This window comes from Nerophis ophidion, linkage group LG25, assembly GCF_033978795.1.
Source record: "Nerophis ophidion isolate RoL-2023_Sa linkage group LG25, RoL_Noph_v1.0, whole genome shotgun sequence".
Lineage (NCBI taxonomy): Eukaryota > Metazoa > Chordata > Actinopteri > Syngnathiformes > Syngnathidae > Nerophis > Nerophis ophidion.
The window spans coordinates 39,467,998-39,489,373 of NC_084635.1; the positions used below are offsets into that span (position 1 = coordinate 39,467,998).

Genomic DNA, 21,376 nt, shown 5'->3' on the forward strand with positions numbered 1-21,376 from the left:
ACCAGTCGTTGACTGTCCACCTGTTGGTGACTGTCCACCAGTCGTTGACTGTCCACCTGTTGGTGACTGTCCACCTGTTGGTGGCGGTCCACCAGTCGGTGGCTGTCCACCAGTCGGTGGCGGTCCACCAGTCGGTGGCTGTCCACCTGTCGGTGGCTGTCCACCTGTCTGTGGCTGTCCACCTGTCTGTGGCTGTCCACCAGTCGTTGACTGTCCACCTGTTGGTGACTGTCCACCTGTTGGTGGCGGTCCACCAGTCGGTGGCTGTCCACCAGTCGGTGGCGGTCCACCAGTCGGTGGCTGTCCACCTGTCGGTGGCTGTCCACCTGTCGGTGGCTGTCCACCTGTCGGTGGCTGTCCACCTGTCGGTGGCTGTCCACCTGTCGGTGGCTGTCCACCTGTCTGTGGCTGTCCACCTGTTTGTGGCCGTCCACCTGTCTGTGGCCGTCCACCTGTCTGTGGCCGTCCACCTGTCTGTGGCCGTCCACCAGTCGGTGACCGTCCACCAGTCGGTGGCCGTCCACCAGTCGGTGGCCGTCCACCAGTCGGTGGCCGTCCACCAGTCGGTGGCCGTCCACCAGTCGGTGGCCGTCCACCAGTCGGTGGCCGTCCACCAGTAGGTGGCCGTCCACCAGTCGGTGGCCGTCCACCAGTCTGTGACGGTCCACCAGTCTGTGACGGTCCACCAGTCTGTGACGGTCCACCAGTCTGTGACGGTCCACCAGTCTGTGACCGTCCACCAGTCTGTGACCGTCCACCAGTCTGTGACCGTCCACCAGTCTGTGACGGTCCACCAGTCGGTGGCCGTCCACCAGTCTGTGACGGTCCACCAGTCTGTGACGGTCCACCAGTCGGTGGCCGTCCACCAGTCTGTGACGGTTCACCAGTCGGTGGCCGTCCGCCAGTCTGTGACGGTTCGCCAGTCTGTGACGGTTCGCCAGTCGGTGGCCGTCCGCCAGTCGGTGGCCGTCCGCCAGTCGGTGACCGTCCGCCAGTCGGTGACCGTCCACCAGTCTGTTACCGTCCTCCAGTCGGTGGCTGTCCACCAGTCCGTGACAGTTTTCCACCACACAAAAAAAGTTGTGTGAAAGATATTCTGTTCAACATTTTTGTCCTCAGATCCAATCCCATGTTTAATCCCCATCCCGTACTTCAAAGTTCATCATGTACTCATAGCTACTTTCAAGTCCATGTACTTAAATGTGGTATTTTAAAACTCCCTATGCACCGCAGTAAGTAAACTACGATGTAACATGAGGACATTTTAAAGTGGTTGTGTATTACTAGTGTGTATTTTGTTGTTGTGTATTAGTGTGTATGTAATAGTTGTATATATTTGATGTGTCCAGCGATCATGCAACATCGTATGATGAAGGACGCTCAGAGGGCCATGGCTCCTTGGATGGGAGGACAGGTTCATGCACCAATGAGCCATCAAATCAACCCCATGTTATATGCAGGTAAATAAACACTTGTTATATGCAGGTAAATAGTGTATATATATATATATATATATATATATATATATATATATATATATATATATATATACATATATATATATATATATATATATATATATATATATATATATATATATATATATATATATATATATATGTATATATATATATATATATATATATATATATATATATACATATATATATATATATATATATATATATATATATATATATATATATATATATATATATATGTGTGTGTGTGTATATGTATGTTTGTGTGTGTGTGTATTTATTTATATATATTTATATGTGTGTTTGTGTATGTATGTATGTTAATGTGTGTATATATATATATATATATATATATATATATATGTGTGTGTATATGTATGTTTGTGTGTGTGTGTATTTATTTATATATATTTATATGTGTGTTTGTGTATGTATGTATGTTAATGTGTGTATATATATATATATATATATATATATATATATATATATATATATATATATATGTTATGTTGCTTGAATAAGCTGTGATGTGTGTTTAATAGGATCTACATCAGGTAAAAGCTTCCCACTGAAGGGTTTGCCTCTGCCGCCTCCTCAGTCTGTCTCCTACAGCATGCCACCCCCCAGCGGGCCCAGAACTGGCACACCTGCCACCCATCACATGCTGGACTACATGGAGAGTCAGGTGAGGGGGATGGACATGACCACTCCTCTGCTTCAGGTGACTACCTTCCTTTTCTTCTTCTCTCATCCTCACACTTTCTACTCAACCTCAGCAGTTATCATTCTATCATGTATTTAACTACACGTTTTCATACGAAATAAATATCGCTCCAACAAAAACAAAAGGGCTGAAACAAAATGTCAGAAGTGAAGCCATCTGCCTTCTAAATGTCCGACCTAACATACATTTCAACTTAATTTACAAACCATTAAAACAGTGAAGTTGTCACGTTGTGTAAATGCTAAATAAAAAGAAAAAACAACAAATCCTTTTCAACTTATATTCAATTGAATAGACTGCAAAAACAAGATATTTAACATTTGAACTGGTAAACTTTGTTATTTTTTGCAAATATTAACTCATTTGGAATTTGATACCTGCAACATGTTTTAAAAAAGGTGGCACAAGTGGCAAAAAAGAGTGAAAAGTTGAGGAATGCTCATTAAACACTTATTTGGAACATCCCACAGGTGAACAGGCTAATTGGGAACAGGTGGGTGCCATGATTGGCTATAAAAGCAGTTTCCATAAAATACTCACTCATTCACAAACAAGGACGGGGTGAGGGTCACCACTTTGTCAACAAATGCCTGAGCAAATTTTTTAAGAACAACATTTCTCAAGCAGCTATTGCAAGGAATTTAGGGGTTTCACCATCTACGCTCCATAATATCATCAAAAGGTTCAGAGAATCTGGAGAAATCACTGCATGTAAGCCATGATATTACGCACCTTGGATCAAAAAGTGATATCGGTGTGTAAAGGATATCACCACATGGGCTTAGGAACACTTCAGAAAACCACTGTCAGTAGCTACAGTCGGTAGCTACATCTGTAAAAGCAAGTTAAAACTCTACTAATCAAAGCCAAAGCCATTTATCAACAACACCCAGAAACACCGAGCCCGAGCTCATCTAAGATGGACTGACGCCAAGTGGAAAAGTGTTCTGTGGTTCACATTTCAAATTGTTTTTGGAAACTGTGGACATTTGTGTCCTCCGGAACAAATAGGAAAAGAACCCCCCGGACTGTTCTAGAGTCAAAGTGTAAAAGCCAGCATGTGTGATGGTATGGGGGTGCATCAGTACACATCTGTGAAGGCACCATTAATGCTGAAAGGTACATACAGGTTTTGGAGCAACATATGTTGCCATCCAAGCAACGTTATCATGGACGCCCCTGCTTATTTCAGCAAGACAATGCCAAGCCAGGTGTTACAACAGTGTGGCTTCATAGTAAAAGAGTGCGGGTACTAGACTGGCCTGCCTGTAGTCCAGACATTGAAAATGTGTGAAGGCTAAAATATGAGGCAGGAGACTGTTGAACAACTTAAGTTGTACATCAAGCACGAATGGGAAAGAATTCCACTTCAGATTATGGGGGCGGTGTGGCTCGGTTGGTAGAGTTGCCGCGCCTGCAACAAATAATATTTTATTTATTTGAAGTAATTTTAATAGTTAATTTTCTATTGTATAATTATGCTAATATGAAATTATGATGACCATTATTGTATAGATAATGTATTTAAAATTATTGTAATTAATTTGAATAGTTTTATGTATTTTGTATTATATAATTATGTTAATGGTGTTATGATTATTGATATTGTATTAATTTTAATTTAATTTATTTTAATAGTTTAGTTTGGTTTTTATTTGATATAATTAACATATGATATTATTATTTCATATTATTGTGATTTAATATTATAATATTATGATTAAATAGATGTAACCAAACATGTATTTATTTAAATTATTATTGAAATGTATTTTAATAATTTACTTAGATTTTTATTTTATATCATTTTTTTCATGAAATATATTATTATTATTATTCAATAAATGTATTTATTTCAATTATTTGAATGTATTCTGATATTTGAGTTTATTTTATACTATATAATTATGTCAATATGTTAATGTTAGGATTTTTAATATTCTGTAATTGTGGGATCTGTCGTTGTGGCTTGTGCAGCCCTTTGGGACATTTGTGATTAAAGGCTATATAAATAAACTTTGATGCATAATAATGTATTTAAGTTATTATTTGAATTTATTCTAATAGTTTAATTTGTTTTTTTATTAACTAGAATTATTTTAATATGTTATCGCTATTAATACAATTGTTATTTTGATTTATTATTATTCTTATTTAATGTATGTATTTATGTATTTTAATAGTTTATTTTTATCTCTAAAAAAATGTTTTTTTATATTATATCAGTGGTCCCCAACCTTTTTGTATTAACGCTTAATAATTTGTCCCGCAGCCTGGGGGGGGGGGGGGGGGGGGGGGGGGGTCCTTTTTTTATTTTTTATTTTTATTTATTTTTTTCGTTGTCATGAAAAAGGGACGTTTTTGTCATGAAAAAGTGAGGTTTTTGTGGTGCACTCATTTTAAGTGTATATTGGTTGTTTTATGTTGATTTAATAAAATATATATATTTTTTTTATTATTATTATTTTTTTTTTTTTTTTTTTTTTTTATAAAAATGAATTTTAAAAAATTCTGCGGCTCGGTACCGGGCCGCGGCGCTGTGGTTTGGCACCACTGCATTATATAATTATGTTAATATTATGATTATTATTGTAATGTATTTAAATTATTATTTGAATTAATTTTAGTAGTTTAGTTTGTTTTTTATTTCATGTAATTATTTTAATATAATATATTAACGCTATTTCATATAATACATCTACTTTAATTTATTATTATATCATGTAATTGAATTGTATTTTATAGTTTAGTTTTTTATTTCATATAATTTTAATGAATCATTATTTTATATATTGTAATTTAATTTAATATTGTATTATACAATGTATTTATTTTAGCTTGTTTTTATAGTTTAGTTTTTTACATTTCATATAGTTATTTTAATATAATATTGCTATTTCAAATGATATAATGAGTTTAATTTTAATATTATGTAATATTTTTTAACAGTTTAGTGTTTTTACTTGTGTTGCAAGTTATTGATCAGCTGTTGTTGTTGTTGTTGTTGTTGTTGTTGCTGCAGCCTCAGCCGCCTCACATGCACCAGCTGGCCCCTCCCCCCCAGCAGATGCCCATGGGGGTCCCGTACTCCCCCGGCCCCCCCAGCATGATCTCCGGCCTCGGCGACGGCCCCACGGAGCGCCGCGTCATCACCCTTCCGCCCATACGGGAGCCGCAGTCGGCCAGGGCGCCGCCCCCGGCGCCCAAGACACGCCCCCCCAGCTCCAGCGACAGCAGTCGTGGCGGGTTCGCACATCGTGACGGACACGGGGCGGCGGGTCGACGCTACCCCTCGCCTCCGCGCTCCAGGGGCCTCCCCAGGAGCTACAGCCAGGAGTCCCTGGACGGACGTCTGCGCGGCGCCCAGCGGGAGGCCATGAGCCGCCCTCGCTCCCGGTCCAGGGACAACCTCTTCGACAGCCGCTCCAGGGGAAGGTACTCTCCTCCGCCCGCGGGCCGGCGAGCGGGAGGATCTTGGAGCTCTGAGGACGAGGACAGTAGTCGGCGAGGAGGAGGAGGAAGAAGAGGAGGAGGATGGGGGGACAAGGCTCCCAGCTACACCGAGTACGAGCCCGGACACAAACCTTCCCCCAGGAGGAACCAATACTCTGTAAGGAAAACTCTGCTGTAGTTAGCGTGCTGGCCCTGACCCTGTGTGTCTCTCTCTCAGGTTAAGAGCTCTCGCAGCGGCACCAGTGTTGTCATCTGACCCCAGCTGACCTTTGACCTTTCTTTCCTAGCGTCGCCTCCAAAACCAAACTAAACATGAAGCAATGTAGGAACTTTTCTCGCGAGCGTTTGAAAGTTCGATGCAAATCTTTTATTTCGGTGCCTCAACTTGAATCTTGTGGGCGTCGACATGTTCAGCGTCCGTGACCATATATGGACGTGCTCACGTCAGGGGTGTCCAAACTTTGTCCACTGAGGGCCGCACACTGAAAATTCAAAGCAAGCGGGCGCCATTTGGATATTTTTTATTTTGAAACACAATACAATATATGTGTAAAAATATAAATGTGGGCCTCCACTCAGGCTTGATCTCAGGGTTTTGGTCAAAAAATATAAAAAATGTGTCATTATTCGGTATTTTTTTTTAAATTATTCACGTTTTAAATCTCTAGATCCATCTGTCAATATAATGATTTTAAAGATTTAAGTTGTATGCTATTTTTGTCACAAAAAAAAAAATCACAAAATATGCAATATTTATATAATAATTGGAGCATTAAAAAGGTCAATAACTCATAACACCATCGATTTTATTTAATTATTATTTTTTGAGCAATGACACTTAAAAACAAATCACACTAAAATGATTGGGGATCCAAAAGACTCATTAAATTGTCAGAAAATAAATTATAAATTATTAGTTTTAACAGAATAATCTCGAGATCAACTTCAATTATAAGTTTTATTGTTGTTTATGTTTTTGTTGGTTCGTTTTAGGCCCTTCTTTAAAAAAAAAACAGCTCAGTTTTTTAAATAGCAAACACAAAATATGCTAAATTTTCCCCCCAAAATATGTAAAAGTGGAAAATTTAATTTGACATAATTGGAGCCTTGAATAGGTCAATAATTCATAATGACATTGATTTTGATTCATTATTATTTTTTAAAGAAAGAAACAGCCTGCATGGCAGTTTTGTTTTATTAGAGTAAACATTGCAACATTTTCTTGTTACATTTCACCCGTTTGCTCTTTTGTATCACTTTTAACGTTTTAAAAATTTTTCAATCGTGTTTTTAAAATGTGCCGTGGGGCCGTTAAAAAATGACCCGCGGGCCGCACTTTGGACACCCCTGGCTTACATCAACACATTTGGAGGGAAAATGGATTAATATTCATTTTTGAAAATCACAAATTGTTTTAGAATCGGGATAAATAAGAATATTTATGAATCAATTTTTGCCAAAGACCGACATGCGCGATACTGACCAATTAGAAGGCTTGTAGCATATTGTTCCAAGAAGGCCCCGCCCACATTCTCTACTTGTAACCATAAAAAAAATTACAATTTTTATTAAATTTTTGGGTTAAAAAACATATTTTTAATTCGTTAATTTTTCTAAAAGCCACAACTTTGTCTCAATGGTAAGTTTTTGAAATGACTTTGAAAAGAAAACCTCCGTTGTGAGCATGAAGTCCACCTGCTGGTTGATTGGTGAAGACTGAGGTCATTTAATTGGAATCTTTTTATTTACAATATTTGTCTTTTATTCCTGCCAGCAAAAAAAAAGCTGCAGCACAAGCAAATGGCTCTTACAACAACTTAACTGTTACATTTTTTTTAAAGCTTCAAACACTGTATATATATTTTTTTGCCTTCATTATTTTGTTTTTTTCCTCTACAAAGTGCAATGGTGAAGCTTTTATGTACAAAAGCCATGATGGTGTAAATAAGCTACTGAGAAATATTGTAGCAATCATTGTTTTTCGGGATATGAAGAATGTTTTTATAATATTTTCCATAATCTGTCTTAAACTGCTGTATTATGTTGAAGTTTGAAGCGAGCTAAGTGCTACATTGTGACGTTTTTCATGTTTTTACAGTACATTAATGACATTTGTGTCAAACACATTTAGAATTAGAATTTCATTAAAATGTTTTCTTTGAACTACTTGAACAATAAAAGATTCCCGAAATAATCTTGCACTTTTTCTGCATTATCCAAGGTGAATGTGAGACGTGTGCTAAAAGGTTTTATGTGAAATATGTCTTTTAGTAGCATTTTCCAACCTTAGCTTAGTTGTGTTACTATAGTAACTAATTACTATAGCAACACAACGGTTACTATAGTAACAGTACAGTTGTAGCAGAAAGTTTACATCTTCACGACCTAAGTAATGTTTATTACTACAATACGGAGATGATGGACATTCCCTTTTTTTCTGTTCCAGAAATAGATAAGTTAAATTCAGAGTCAGTTACCATGGTAACTTACTATTTTTGATAGTTCATAATCATAATACATGAGCCATGGTAACAGTAAAAATATTACAAATATCAAGATGCTTCCTCCCACGACTTTTACTCTCTCTGTGTGTGTGTGTGTGTGTTTGTGTGTGTGTGTTTGTGTTGGATACATCTCTTATTCAAACTTTTTTATTTTCACTACATAAGCAGTAGGAAATGGATGGATCATACATACCAATATATATAAAACTTTTTTTTTAATATTCATATGTATTTATATATATATATATATGTGTATGTATGTATATATACATGTATATATATATGTATTTATACATATATGTATATATACATATATGTATGTATATATATATATATATATATATATATATATATATATATATATATATACAAACCCTGTTTCCACAGGAGTTGGGAAATTGTGTTCGATGTAAATATAAACAGAATAAAATGATTTGCAAATCCTTTTCAACCCATATTCAATTGAAGATGCTACAAAGACAACATATTTGATGTTCAAACTCAATGTTATTTTTTTTTTTTTTTGCAAATAATAATTAACTTAGAATTTCATGGCTGCAACACGTGCCAAAGTAGTTGGGAAAGGGCATGTTCACCACTGTGTTACATCACCTTTTCTTTTAACAACACTCAATAAACGTTTGGGAACTGAGGAAACTAATTGTTGAAGCTTTGAAAGTGGAATTCTTTCCCATTCTTGTTTTATGTAGAGCTTCAGTCCTTCAACATTCCGGGGTCTCCGCTGTCATATTTTACGCTTCATAATGCGCCACACATTTTCCATGGGAGACCGGTCTGGACTGCAGGCGGGCCAGGAAAGTACCCGCACTCTTTAACTACGAAGCCACGCTGTTGTAACACGTGGCTTGGCATTGTCTTGCTGAAATAAGCAGGGGCGTCCATGATAACGTTGCTTGGATGACAACATATGTTGCTCCACATCCTGTATGTACCTTTCAGCATTAATGGTGCCTTCACAGATGTGTAAGTTACCCATGCCTTGGGCACTAATGCACCCCCATACCATCACACATTCACACATGCTGGCTTTTACACTTTGCACCTATAACGATCCAGGTGGTTATTTTCCTCTCTGTTCCATATATATATATATATATATATATATATGTATATGTGTGTGTGTGTGTATACATGTGTATATATATACATACATACATACACACACATATATAGATATATATATATATATAAGTGTGTGTGTGTGTATATGTATATATATATATATATATATATATATATATATATATATATATATTTGCATGCAGCAAGGAGTGATAGTGTAGATGTAAAAAAGATGTTATATTAATTAAAGACATAGTTTCAAGTGTAATAAAGAAGATTACGACGGCAGAAAGACTTCTAACGCTCCTTTCTAAAGGCATCATCAGGTCGCGCGGTGATGACGTCACCGGCCCAGGCGGTGCGGGCTTGCCACGTCGCTGAGTGTCAACATGATTCTGCTTCTCCTTCTCGTCGCAGCCTTCTGCTAACTTTTTTAAAAAGAGGCTTTTTTTTTTTTTTTTTTTTCCGCTCCCCAGGGCGGATCTCCTCCAGCAGTCACACCGAGTCGTCGTCGCTCACCTCCCCGCCGCCATAGTCGCTCTTGTCGGCTTGTCGGGTGTGGAGCTTGCTGGAATGTTCGCTTCCGTCTGGACAAGCAACACGACCTGATGCATCCTCACGTATGTCCAGCTTTACTACAATATGTACAGCCTAGTTAACTACAATATATCCAGCTTTACTACAATATGTCCAGCCTAGTTAACTACAATATGTCCAGCCTAATTAACTACAATATGTCCAGCTTTACTACAATATGTCCAGCCTAGTTAACTACAATATGTACAGCCTAATTAACTACAATATGTCCAGCTTAATTAACTACAATATGTCCAGCTTTACTACAATATGTCCAGCCTAGTTAACTACAATATGTACAGCCTAATTAACTACAATATGTCCAGCTTTACTACAATATGTACAGCCTAATTAACTACAATATGTCCAGCTTTACTACAATATGTACAGCCTAATTAACTACAATATGTCCAGCCTCATTAACTACAATATGTACAGCCTCATTAACTACAATATGTCCAGCTTTACTACAATATGTCCAGCCTCGTTAACTACAATATGTCCAGCTTTACTACAATATGTACAGCCTAATTAACTACAATATGTCCAGCATAATTAACTACAATATGTCCAGCTTTACTACAATATGTACAGCCTAATTAACTACAATATGTCCAGCATAATTAACTACAATATGTCCAGCTTTACTACAATATGTACAGCCTCATTAACTACAATATGTCCAGCATAATTAACTACAATATGTCCAGCTTTACTACAATATGTACAGCCTAGTTAACTACAATATGTCCAGCTTTACTACAATATGTACAGCCTAGTTAACTACAATATGTCCAGCATAATTAACTACAATATGTCCAGCTTTACTACAATATGTACAGCCTAGTTAACTACAATATGTCCAGCTTTACTACAATATGTACAGCCTAATTAACTACAATATGTCCAGCATAATTAACTACAATATGTCCAGCTTTACTACAATATCTCCAGCCTAATTAACTACAATATGTCCAGCATAATTTAACTACAATATGTCCAGCTTTACTACAATATCTCCAGCCTAATTAACTACAATATGTCCATCTTAATTAACTACAATAGGTCCATCTTAACTCCAATATGTCCATCTTAACTCCGATATGTCCAGCTTAACTCACCTATGTCCATCTTAACTCACCTATGTCCAGTTTAACTCACCTATGTCCAGTTTAACTCCAATATGTCCATCTTAACTCTAATATGTGCAGCTTAACTCCAATATGTCCAGCTTAACTCACCGATGTCCACCTTAACTCACCTATGTCCATCTTAACTCACCTATGTCCATCTTAACTAACCTATGTCCACCTTAACTCACCTATGTCCACCTTAACTCACCTATGTCTTATCTTAACTCCAATATGTCCATCTTAACTCACCTATGTCCATCTTAACTCCAATATGTCCACCTTAACTCACCTATGTCCACCTTAACTCACCTATTTCCATCTTAACTCACCTATGTCCATCTTAAATCACCTATGTCCATCTTAACACACCCATGTCTTATCTTAACTCCAATATGTCCATCTTAACTCACCTATGTCCAGCTTAAATCACTTATGTCCAGCTTAACTCACCTATGTCCATTTTAACTCACCTATGTCCATCTTAACTCACCTATGTCCACCTTAACTGACCTATGTCTTATCTTAACTCACTTATGTCTTATCTTAACTCACCTATGTCTTATCTTAACTCCAATACGTCCATCTTAACTCCAATACGTCCATCTTAACTCCAACATGTCCATCTGAACTCCAACATGTCCATCTTAACTCCAACATGTCCATCTTAACTCCAACATGTCCATCTTAACTCCAACATGTCCATCTTAACTCCAACATGTCCATCTTAACTCCAACATGTCCATCTTAACTCCAACATGTCCATCTTAACTCCAATATGTCCATCTTAACTCACCTATGTCCAGTTTAAATCTCCTATGTCCATCTTAACTCACCTATGTCCATCTTAACTCACCTATGTCCATCTTAACTCACCTATGTCCACCTTAACTCACCTATGTCTCATCTTAACTCACCTATGTCTCATCTTAACTCACCTATGTCTTATCTTAACTCCAATATGTCCACCTTAACTCACCTATGTCCACCTTAACTCACCTATGTGTGAAGTGAAGTGAATTATATTTATATAGCGCTTTTCTCTAGTGACTCAAAGCGCTTTACATAGTGAAACCCAATATCTAAGTTACATTTAAACCAGTGTGGGTGGCACTGGGAGCAGGTGGGTAAAGTGTCTTGCCCAAGGACACAACGGCAGTGACTAGGATGGCGGAAGCGGGAATCGAACCTGCAACCGTCAAATTGCTGGCACGGCCACTCTACCAACTGAGCTATACCGCCCACTGTCCATCTTAACTCACCTATGTCCATCTTAACTCTAATATGTCCATCTTAACTCCAATATGTCCATCTTAACTCACCTATGTCCACCTTAACTCACCTATGTCTCATCTTAACTCACCTATGTCTCATCTTAACTCACCTATGTCTTATCTTAACTCCAATATGTCCATCTTAACTCACCTATGTCTATCTTAACTCTAATATGTCCATCTTAACTCCAATATGTCCATCTTAACTCACCTATGTCCACCTTAACTCACCTATGTCTCATCTTAACTCACCTATGTCTCATCTTAACTCACCTATGTCTTATCTTAACTCCAATATGTCCATCTTAACTCACCTATGTCTATCTTAACTCTAATATGTCCAGCTTAACTCCAATATGTCCATCTTAACTCCAACATGTCCATCTTAACTCCAATATGTCCATCTTAACTCACCTATGTCCATCTTGTCTCCAATAACTCCTTCTAGAAACTTCTAGCTGCACCTTTAGTCACCTCACCTTCCAGTCGGACTACATGACCAAATATCTCAGTTCCTGTTTTCACTTTCTACTCAAAGCTAACACTTCCAACTTTGTCACAATGAACCCTCACAACATCATCTTATCACTTCTAAATAGTCACCATGAACACTCACAACATCATCTTATCACTTTTAAATAGTCACCATGAACACTCACAACATCATCTTATCACTTCTAAATAGTAACCATGAACACTCACAACATCATCTTATCACTTCTAAATAGTAACCATGAACACTCACAACATCATTGTATCACTTCAAAATAGTCACCATGAACCCTCACAACATCATCGTATCACTTCTAGTCACCATGAACACTCACAACATCATCTTATCACTTCTAAATAGTCACCATGAACACTCACAACATCATCATATCACTTCTAAATAGTCACCATGAACACTCACATCTTATCACTTCTAAATAGTCACCATGAACACTCACATCGTATCACTTCTAAATAGTCACCATTAACACTCACAACATCATATAACTTCTAAATAGTCACCATGAACACTCACAACATCATCTTATCACTTCTAAATAGTCACCATGAACACTCACATCATCGTATCAATTCTAAATAGTCACCATGAACACTCACAAAATCATGTAACTTCTAAATAGTCACCATGAACACTCACAACATCATCTTATCACTTCTAAATAGTCACCATGAACACTCACATCATCGTTTCACTTCTAAATAGTCACCATGAACACTCACATCGTATCACTTCTAAATAGTCACCATTAACACTCACAACATCATCATATAACTTCTAAATAGTCACCATGAACACTCACAACATCATCTTATCACTTCTAAATAGTCACCATGAACACTCACAACATCATCTTATCACTTCTAAATAGTCACCATGAACACTCACATCTTATCACTTCTAAATAGTCACCATGAACACTCACATCGTATCACTTCTAAATAGTCACCATGAACACTCACAACATCATCTTATCACTTCTAAATAGTCACCATGAACACTCACATCGTATCACTTCTAAATAGTCACCATTAACACTCACAACATCATATAACTTCTAAATAGTCACCATGAACACTCACAACATCATCTTATCACTTCTAAATAGTCACCATGAACACTCACATCATCGTATCAATTCTAAATAGTCACCATGAACACTCACAACATCATATAACTTCTAAATAGTCACCATTAACACTCACAACATCATCATATAACTTCTAAATAGTCACCATGAACACTCACATCGTATCACTTCTAAATAGTCACCATGAACACTCACAACATCATCTTATCACTTCTAAATAGTCACCATGAACACTCACAACATCATCTTATCACTTCTAAATAGTCACCATGATCACTCACATTATCGTATCACTTCTAAATAGTCACCATTAACACTCACAACATCATCGTATCACTTCTAAATAGTCACCATGAACACTCACAACATCATCATATCACTTCTAAATAGTCACCTTGAACACTCACATCGTATCACTTCTAAATAGTCACCATTAACACTCACAACATCATCATATAACTTCTAAATAGTAACCATGAACACTCACAACATCATCTTATCACTTCTAGTCACCATGAACACTCACATCGTATCACTTCTAAATAGTAACCATTAACACTCACAACATCATCGTATCACTTTTAAATAGTCACCATGAACACTCACATCATCGTATCACTTCTAAATAGTCACCATGAACACTCACAACATCATCTTATCACTTCTAAATAGTCACTATGAACACTCACAACATCATTTTATCACTTCTAAATAGTCACTATGAACACTCACAACATCATCTTATCACTTCTAAATAGTCACCATGAACACTCACATTGTATCACTTCTAAATAGTCACCATGAACACTCACATTGTATCACTTCTAAATAGTCACCATGAACACTCACATCGTATCACTTCTAAATAGTCACCATGAACACTCACATCATCTTATCACTTCTAAATAGTCACCATGAACACTCACTTCATCTTATCACTTCTAAATAGTCACCATGAACACTCACAACATCATCTTATCACTTCTAAATAGTCACCATGAACACTCACAACATCATCTTATCACTTCTAAATAGTCACCATGAACACTCACATCTTATAAATGATAAATGATAAATGGGTTGTACTTGTATAGCGCTTTTCTACCTTCAAGGTACTCAAAGCGCTTTGACACTACTTCCACATTCACCCATTCACACACACATTCACACACTGATGGAGGGAGCTGCCATGCAAGGCGCCAACTAGCACCCATCAGGAACACTCACAACATCATATAACTTCTAAATAGTCACCATGAACACTCACAACATCATCTTATCACTTCTAAATAGTCACCATGAACACTCACATCGTATCACTTCTAAATAGTCACCATTAACACTCACAACATCATATAACTTCTAAATAGTCACCATGAACACTCACAACATCATCTTATCACTTCTAAATAGTCACCATGAACACTCACATCATCGTATCAATTCTAAATAGTCACCATGAACACTCACAACATCATATAACTTCTAAATAGTCACCATGAACACTCACAACATCATCTTATCACTTCTAAATAGTCACCATGAACACTCACATCATCGTATCACTTCTAAATAGTCACCATGAACACTCACATCGTATCACTTCTAAATAGTCACCATTAACACTCACAACATCATCATATAACTTCTAAATAGTAACCATGAACACTCACAACATCATCGTATCACTTCTAAATAGTCACCATGAACACTCACAACATCATCTTATCACTTCTAAATAGTCACCATGAACACTCACAACATCATCTTATCACTTCTAAATAGTCACCATGATCACTCACATTATCGTATCACTTCTAAATAGTCACCATTAACACTCACAACATCATCGTATCACTTCTAAATAGTCACCATGAACACTCACAACATCATCATATCACTTCTAAATAGTCACCTTGAACACTCACATCGTATCACTTCTAAATAGTCACCATTAACACTCACAACATCATCATATAACTTCTAAATAGTAACCATGAACACTCACAACATCATCTTATCACTTCTAATCACCATGAACACTCACATCGTATCACTTCTAAATAGTAACCATTAACACTCACAACATCATCGTATCACTTTTAAATAGTCACCATGAACACTCACATCATCGTATCACTTCTAAATAGTCACCATGAACACTCACAACATCATCTTATCACTTCTAAATAGTCACTATGAACACTCACAACATCATCTTATCACTTCTAAATAGTCACTATGAACACTCACAACATCATCTTATCACTTCTAAATAGTCACCATGAACACTCACATCGTATCACTTCTAAATAGTCACCATGAACACTCACATCGTATCACTTCTAAATAGTCACCATGAACACTCACATCATCTTATCACTTCTAAATAGTCACCATGAACACTCACATCATCTTATCACTTCTAAATAGTCACCATGAACACTCACAACATCATCTTATCACTTCTAAATAGTCACCATGAACACTCACAACATCATCTTATCACTTCTAAATAGTCACCATGAACACACACAACATCATCTTATCACTTCTAAATTGTCACCAAGAACACTCACAACATCATCTTATCACTTCTAAATAGTCACCATGAACACTCACATCTTATCACTTCTAAATAGTCACCATGAACACTCACATCATCTTATCACTTCTAAATAGTCACCATTAACACTCACAACATCATATAACTTCTAAATAGTCACCATGAACACTCACAACATCATTTTATCACTTCTAAATAGTCACCATGAACACTCACATCGTATCACTTCTAAATAGTCACCATTAACACTCACAACATCATCATATAACTTCTAAATAGTCACCATGAACACTCACAACATCATCTTATCACTTCTAAATAGTCACCATGATCACTCACATCATCGTATCAATTCTAAATAGTCACCATGAACACTCACAACATCATATAACTTCTAAATAGTCACCATGAACACTCACAACATCATCTTATCACTTCTAAATAGTCACCATGAACACTCACATCATCGTATCACTTCTAAATAGTCACCATGAACACTCACATCGTATCACTTCTAAATAGTCACCATTAACACTCACAACATCATCATATAACTTCTAAATAGTAACCATGAACACTCACAACATCATCGTATCACTTCTAAATAGTCACCATGAACACTCACAACATCATCTTATCACTTCTAAATAGTCACCATGAACACTCACAACATCATCTTATCACTTCTAAATAGTCACCATGATCACTCACATTATCGTATCACTTCTAAATAGTCACCATTAACACTCACAACATCATCGTATCACTTCTAAATAGTCACCATGAACACTCACAACATCATCATATCACTTCTAAATAGTCACCTTGAACACTCACATCGTATCACTTCTAAATAGTCACCATTAACACTCACAACATCATCATATAACTTCTAAATAGTAACCATGAACACTCACAACATCATCTTATCACTTCTAAATAGTCACCATGAACACTCACATCGTATCACTTCTAAATAGTAACCATTAACACTCACAACATCATCGTATCACTTTTAAATAGTCACCATGAACACTCACATCATCGTATCACTTCTAAATAGTCACCATGAACACTCACAACATCATCTTATCACTTCTAAATAGTCACTATGAACACTCACAACATCATCTTATCACTTCTAAATAGTCACCATGAACACTCACATCGTATCACTTCTAAATAGTCACCATAAACACTCACATCGTATCACTTCTAAATAGTCACCATGAACACTCACATCATCTTATCACTTCTAAATAGTCACCATGAACACTCACTTCATCTTATCACTTCTAAATAGTCACCATTAACACTCACATCTTATCACTTCTAAATAGTCACCATGAACACTCACAACATCATCTTATCACTTCTAAATAGTCACCATGAACACTCACAACATCATCTTATCGCTTCTAAATAGTCACCATGAACACTCACATCTTATCACTTCTAAATAGTCACCATGAACACTCACATCATCTTATCACTTCTAAATAGTCACCATGAACACTCACAACATCATCTTATCACTTCTAAATAGTCACCATGAACACTCACAACATTATCTTATCACTTCTAAATAGTCACCATGAACACACACAACATCATCTTATCACTTCTAAATAGTCACCAAGAACACTCACAACATCATTTTATCACTTCTAAATAGTCACCATGAACACTCACATCGTATCACTTCTAAATAGTAACCATTAACACTCACAACATCATCGTATCACTTTTAAATAGTCACCATGACCACTCACATCATCGTATCACTTCTAAATAGTCACCATGAACACTCACAACATCATCTTATCACTTCTAAATAGTCACTATGAACACTCACAACATCATCTTATCACTTCTAAATAGTCACTATGAACACTCACAACATCATCTTATCACTTCTAAATAGTCACCATGAACACTCACATCGTATCACTTCTAAATAGTCACCATGAACACTCACATCGTATCACTTCTAAATAGTCACCATGAACACTCACATCATCTTATCACTTCTAAATAGTCACCATGAACACTCACATCATCTTATCACTTCTAAATAGTCACCATGAACACTCACAACATCATCTTATCACTTCTAAATAGTCACCATGAACACTCACAACATCATCTTATCACTTCTAAATAGTCACCATGAACACACACAACATCATCTTATCACTTCTAAATTGTCACCAAGAACACTCACAACATCATCTTATCACTTCTAAATAGTCACCATGAACACTCACATCTTATCACTTCTAAATAGTCACCATGAACACTCACATCATCTTATCACTTCTAAATAGTCACCATTAACACTCACAACATCATATAACTTCTAAATAGTCACCATGAACACTCACAACATCATCTTATCACTTCTAAATAGTCACCATGAACACTCACATCGTATCACTTCTAAATAGTCACCATTAACACTCACAACATCATATAACTTCTAAATAGTCACCATGAACACTCACAACATCATCTTATCACTTCTAAATAGTCACCATGATCACTCACATCATCGTATCAATTCTAAATAGTCACCATGAACACTCACAACATCATATAACTTCTAAATAGTCACCATGAACACTCACAACATCATCTTATCACTTCTAAATAGTCACCATGAACACTCACATCATCGTATCACTTCTAAATAGTCACCATGAACACTCACATCGTATCACTTCTAAATAGTCACCATTAACACTCACAACATCATCATATAACTTCTAAATAGTAACCATGAACACTCACAACATCATCGTATCACTTCTAAATAGTCACCATGAACACTCACAACATCATCTTATCACTTCTAAATAGTCACCATGAACACTCACAACATCATCTTATCACTTCTAAATAGTCACCATGATCACTCACATTATCGTATCACTTCTAAATAGTCACCATTAACACCCACAACATCATCGTATCACTTCTAAATAGTCACCATGAACACTCACAACATCATCATATCACTTCTAAATAGTCACCTTGAACACTCACATCGTATCACTTCTAAATAGTCACTATTAACACTCACATCGTATCACTTCTAAATAGTCACTATTAACACTCACAACATCATCATATAACTTCTAAATAGTAACCATGAACACTCACAACATCATCTTATCACTTCTAAATAGTCACCATGAACACTCACATCGTATCACTTCTAAATAGTAACCATTAACACTCACAACATCATCGTATCACTTTTAAATAGTCACCATGAACACTCACATCATCGTATCACTTCTAAATAGTCACCATGAACACTCACAACATCATCTTATCACTTCTAAATAGTCACTATGAACACTCACAACATCATCTTATCACTTCTAAATAGTCACCATGAACACTCACATCGTATCACTTCTAAATAGTCACCATAAACACTCACATCGTATCACTTCTAAATAGTCACCATGAACACTCACATCATCTTATCACTTCTAAATAGTCACCATGAACACTCACTTCATCTTATCACTTCTAAATAGTCACCATTAACACTCACATCTTATCACTTCTAAATAGTCACCATGAACACTCACAACATCATCTTATCACTTCTAAATAGTCACCATGAACACTCACAACATCATCTTATCGCTTCTAAATAGTCACCATGAACACTCACATCTTATCACTTCTAAATAGTCACCATGAACACTCACATCATCTTATCACTTCTAAATAGTCACCATGAACACTCACAACATCATCTTATCACTTCTAAATAGTCACCATGAACACTCACAACATTATCTTATCACTTCTAAATAGTCACCATGAACACACACAACATCATCTTATCACTTCTAAATAGTCACCAAGAACACTCACAACATCATTTTATCACTTCTAAATAGTCACCATGAACACTCACATCTTATCACTTCTAAATAGTCACCATGAACACTCACATCATCTTATCACTTCTAAATAGTCACCATGAACACTCACATCTTATCACTTCTAAATAGTCACCATGAACACTCACAACATCATCTTATCACTTCTAAATAGTCACCATGAACACTCACAACATCATCCTATCACTTCTAAATAGTCACCATGAACACTCACAACATCATCTTATCACTTCTAAATAGTCACCATGAACACTCACATCTTATCACTTCTAAATAGTCACCAAGAACACTCACAACATCATCTTATCACTTCTAATGAGTCAAACAGACCTTTTCTCTGTCACACATGCACTTAGTTCACCTAATAATGTTTTCCATTTGCCACAAAAACGACCAATAAATGAGCTGACAGCATGTAAAGTGCCTTTTTGAATATATTACAAGTAGTAGAAGACATCTAATATTCTATTGGCCACAAAAACTACCAATAAAAATCATTATTGTTGTATTCTAACATAGAAATGGTCTTTTTTTATGGCTAGCAATGCAGCTAATGTTAGCAATCAGTTTTACATCTAAATCACTTTAAAAATGCGTTCAAAAAGCGTCAACAATACTTCATTTACGTTGTGTAACATGTATAATAACAAACTATACTACATTGTTGTTGTAAGAGAGAACACTGAGGAAGTCTTTTTCTAGCGTACTAACACATCGGTGTTAGCCGTAAAAGCTAACTACGGCAAGAGATAAGCTAGCTTCTATGTCAGCACAAAACAGGTTTGAGTTTATAACACACAACACTGTGATAGGACACCAATCTGTACTGAGTGAAAAACATCGTATTACAGTGTCTGTAAAGTATGATTTCACGTTTTGTTTGTACACAGCTAGCCAGACACTGTATGTACTGTAGTTGTAATAACACGCATGACGTGCTGCTACATGCAACATTTTTCCTGGTTTATCTGGGTAAGCACTCCATTTATGTTGAAATAGCTTGGCTCCGAGTCCCGTATTTGTCGTGTCGTCACTTTCACCTCACTCTTTCGTCTTCCGTC

General features: G+C 36.6%; 2 protein-coding genes across 5 annotated transcripts in view; both read left to right on the forward strand.

The window, feature by feature from the left end:
• LOC133543164 (immunoglobulin-like domain-containing receptor 1) overlaps positions 1 to 7,852 on the forward strand; it is a 29,178-nt gene extending 21,326 nt beyond the window's left edge. Inside the window, exons 6-9 of the mRNA XM_061887656.1 lie at positions 1,350 to 1,460; positions 2,024 to 2,202; positions 5,228 to 5,815; positions 5,876 to 7,852. Of these exons, the coding sequence (XP_061743640.1) occupies positions 1,350 to 1,460; positions 2,024 to 2,202; positions 5,228 to 5,815; positions 5,876 to 5,914 (917 nt within the window). The 3' untranslated portion in view covers positions 5,915 to 7,852. The remainder of the gene's footprint in view (positions 1 to 1,349; positions 1,461 to 2,023; positions 2,203 to 5,227; positions 5,816 to 5,875) is intronic.
• A 1,731-nt stretch (positions 7,853 to 9,583) lies between these two features.
• Positions 9,584 to 21,376, forward strand: part of tmem39a (transmembrane protein 39A) — a 56,691-nt gene continuing 44,898 nt past the window's right edge. For all 4 annotated transcript variants that reach the window (XM_061887137.1, XM_061887136.1, XM_061887140.1 and 1 more), the window contains exon 1: positions 9,584 to 9,865. The gene's annotated coding sequence lies outside the window, so the exon portion shown is untranslated. The remainder of the gene's footprint in view (positions 9,866 to 21,376) is intronic.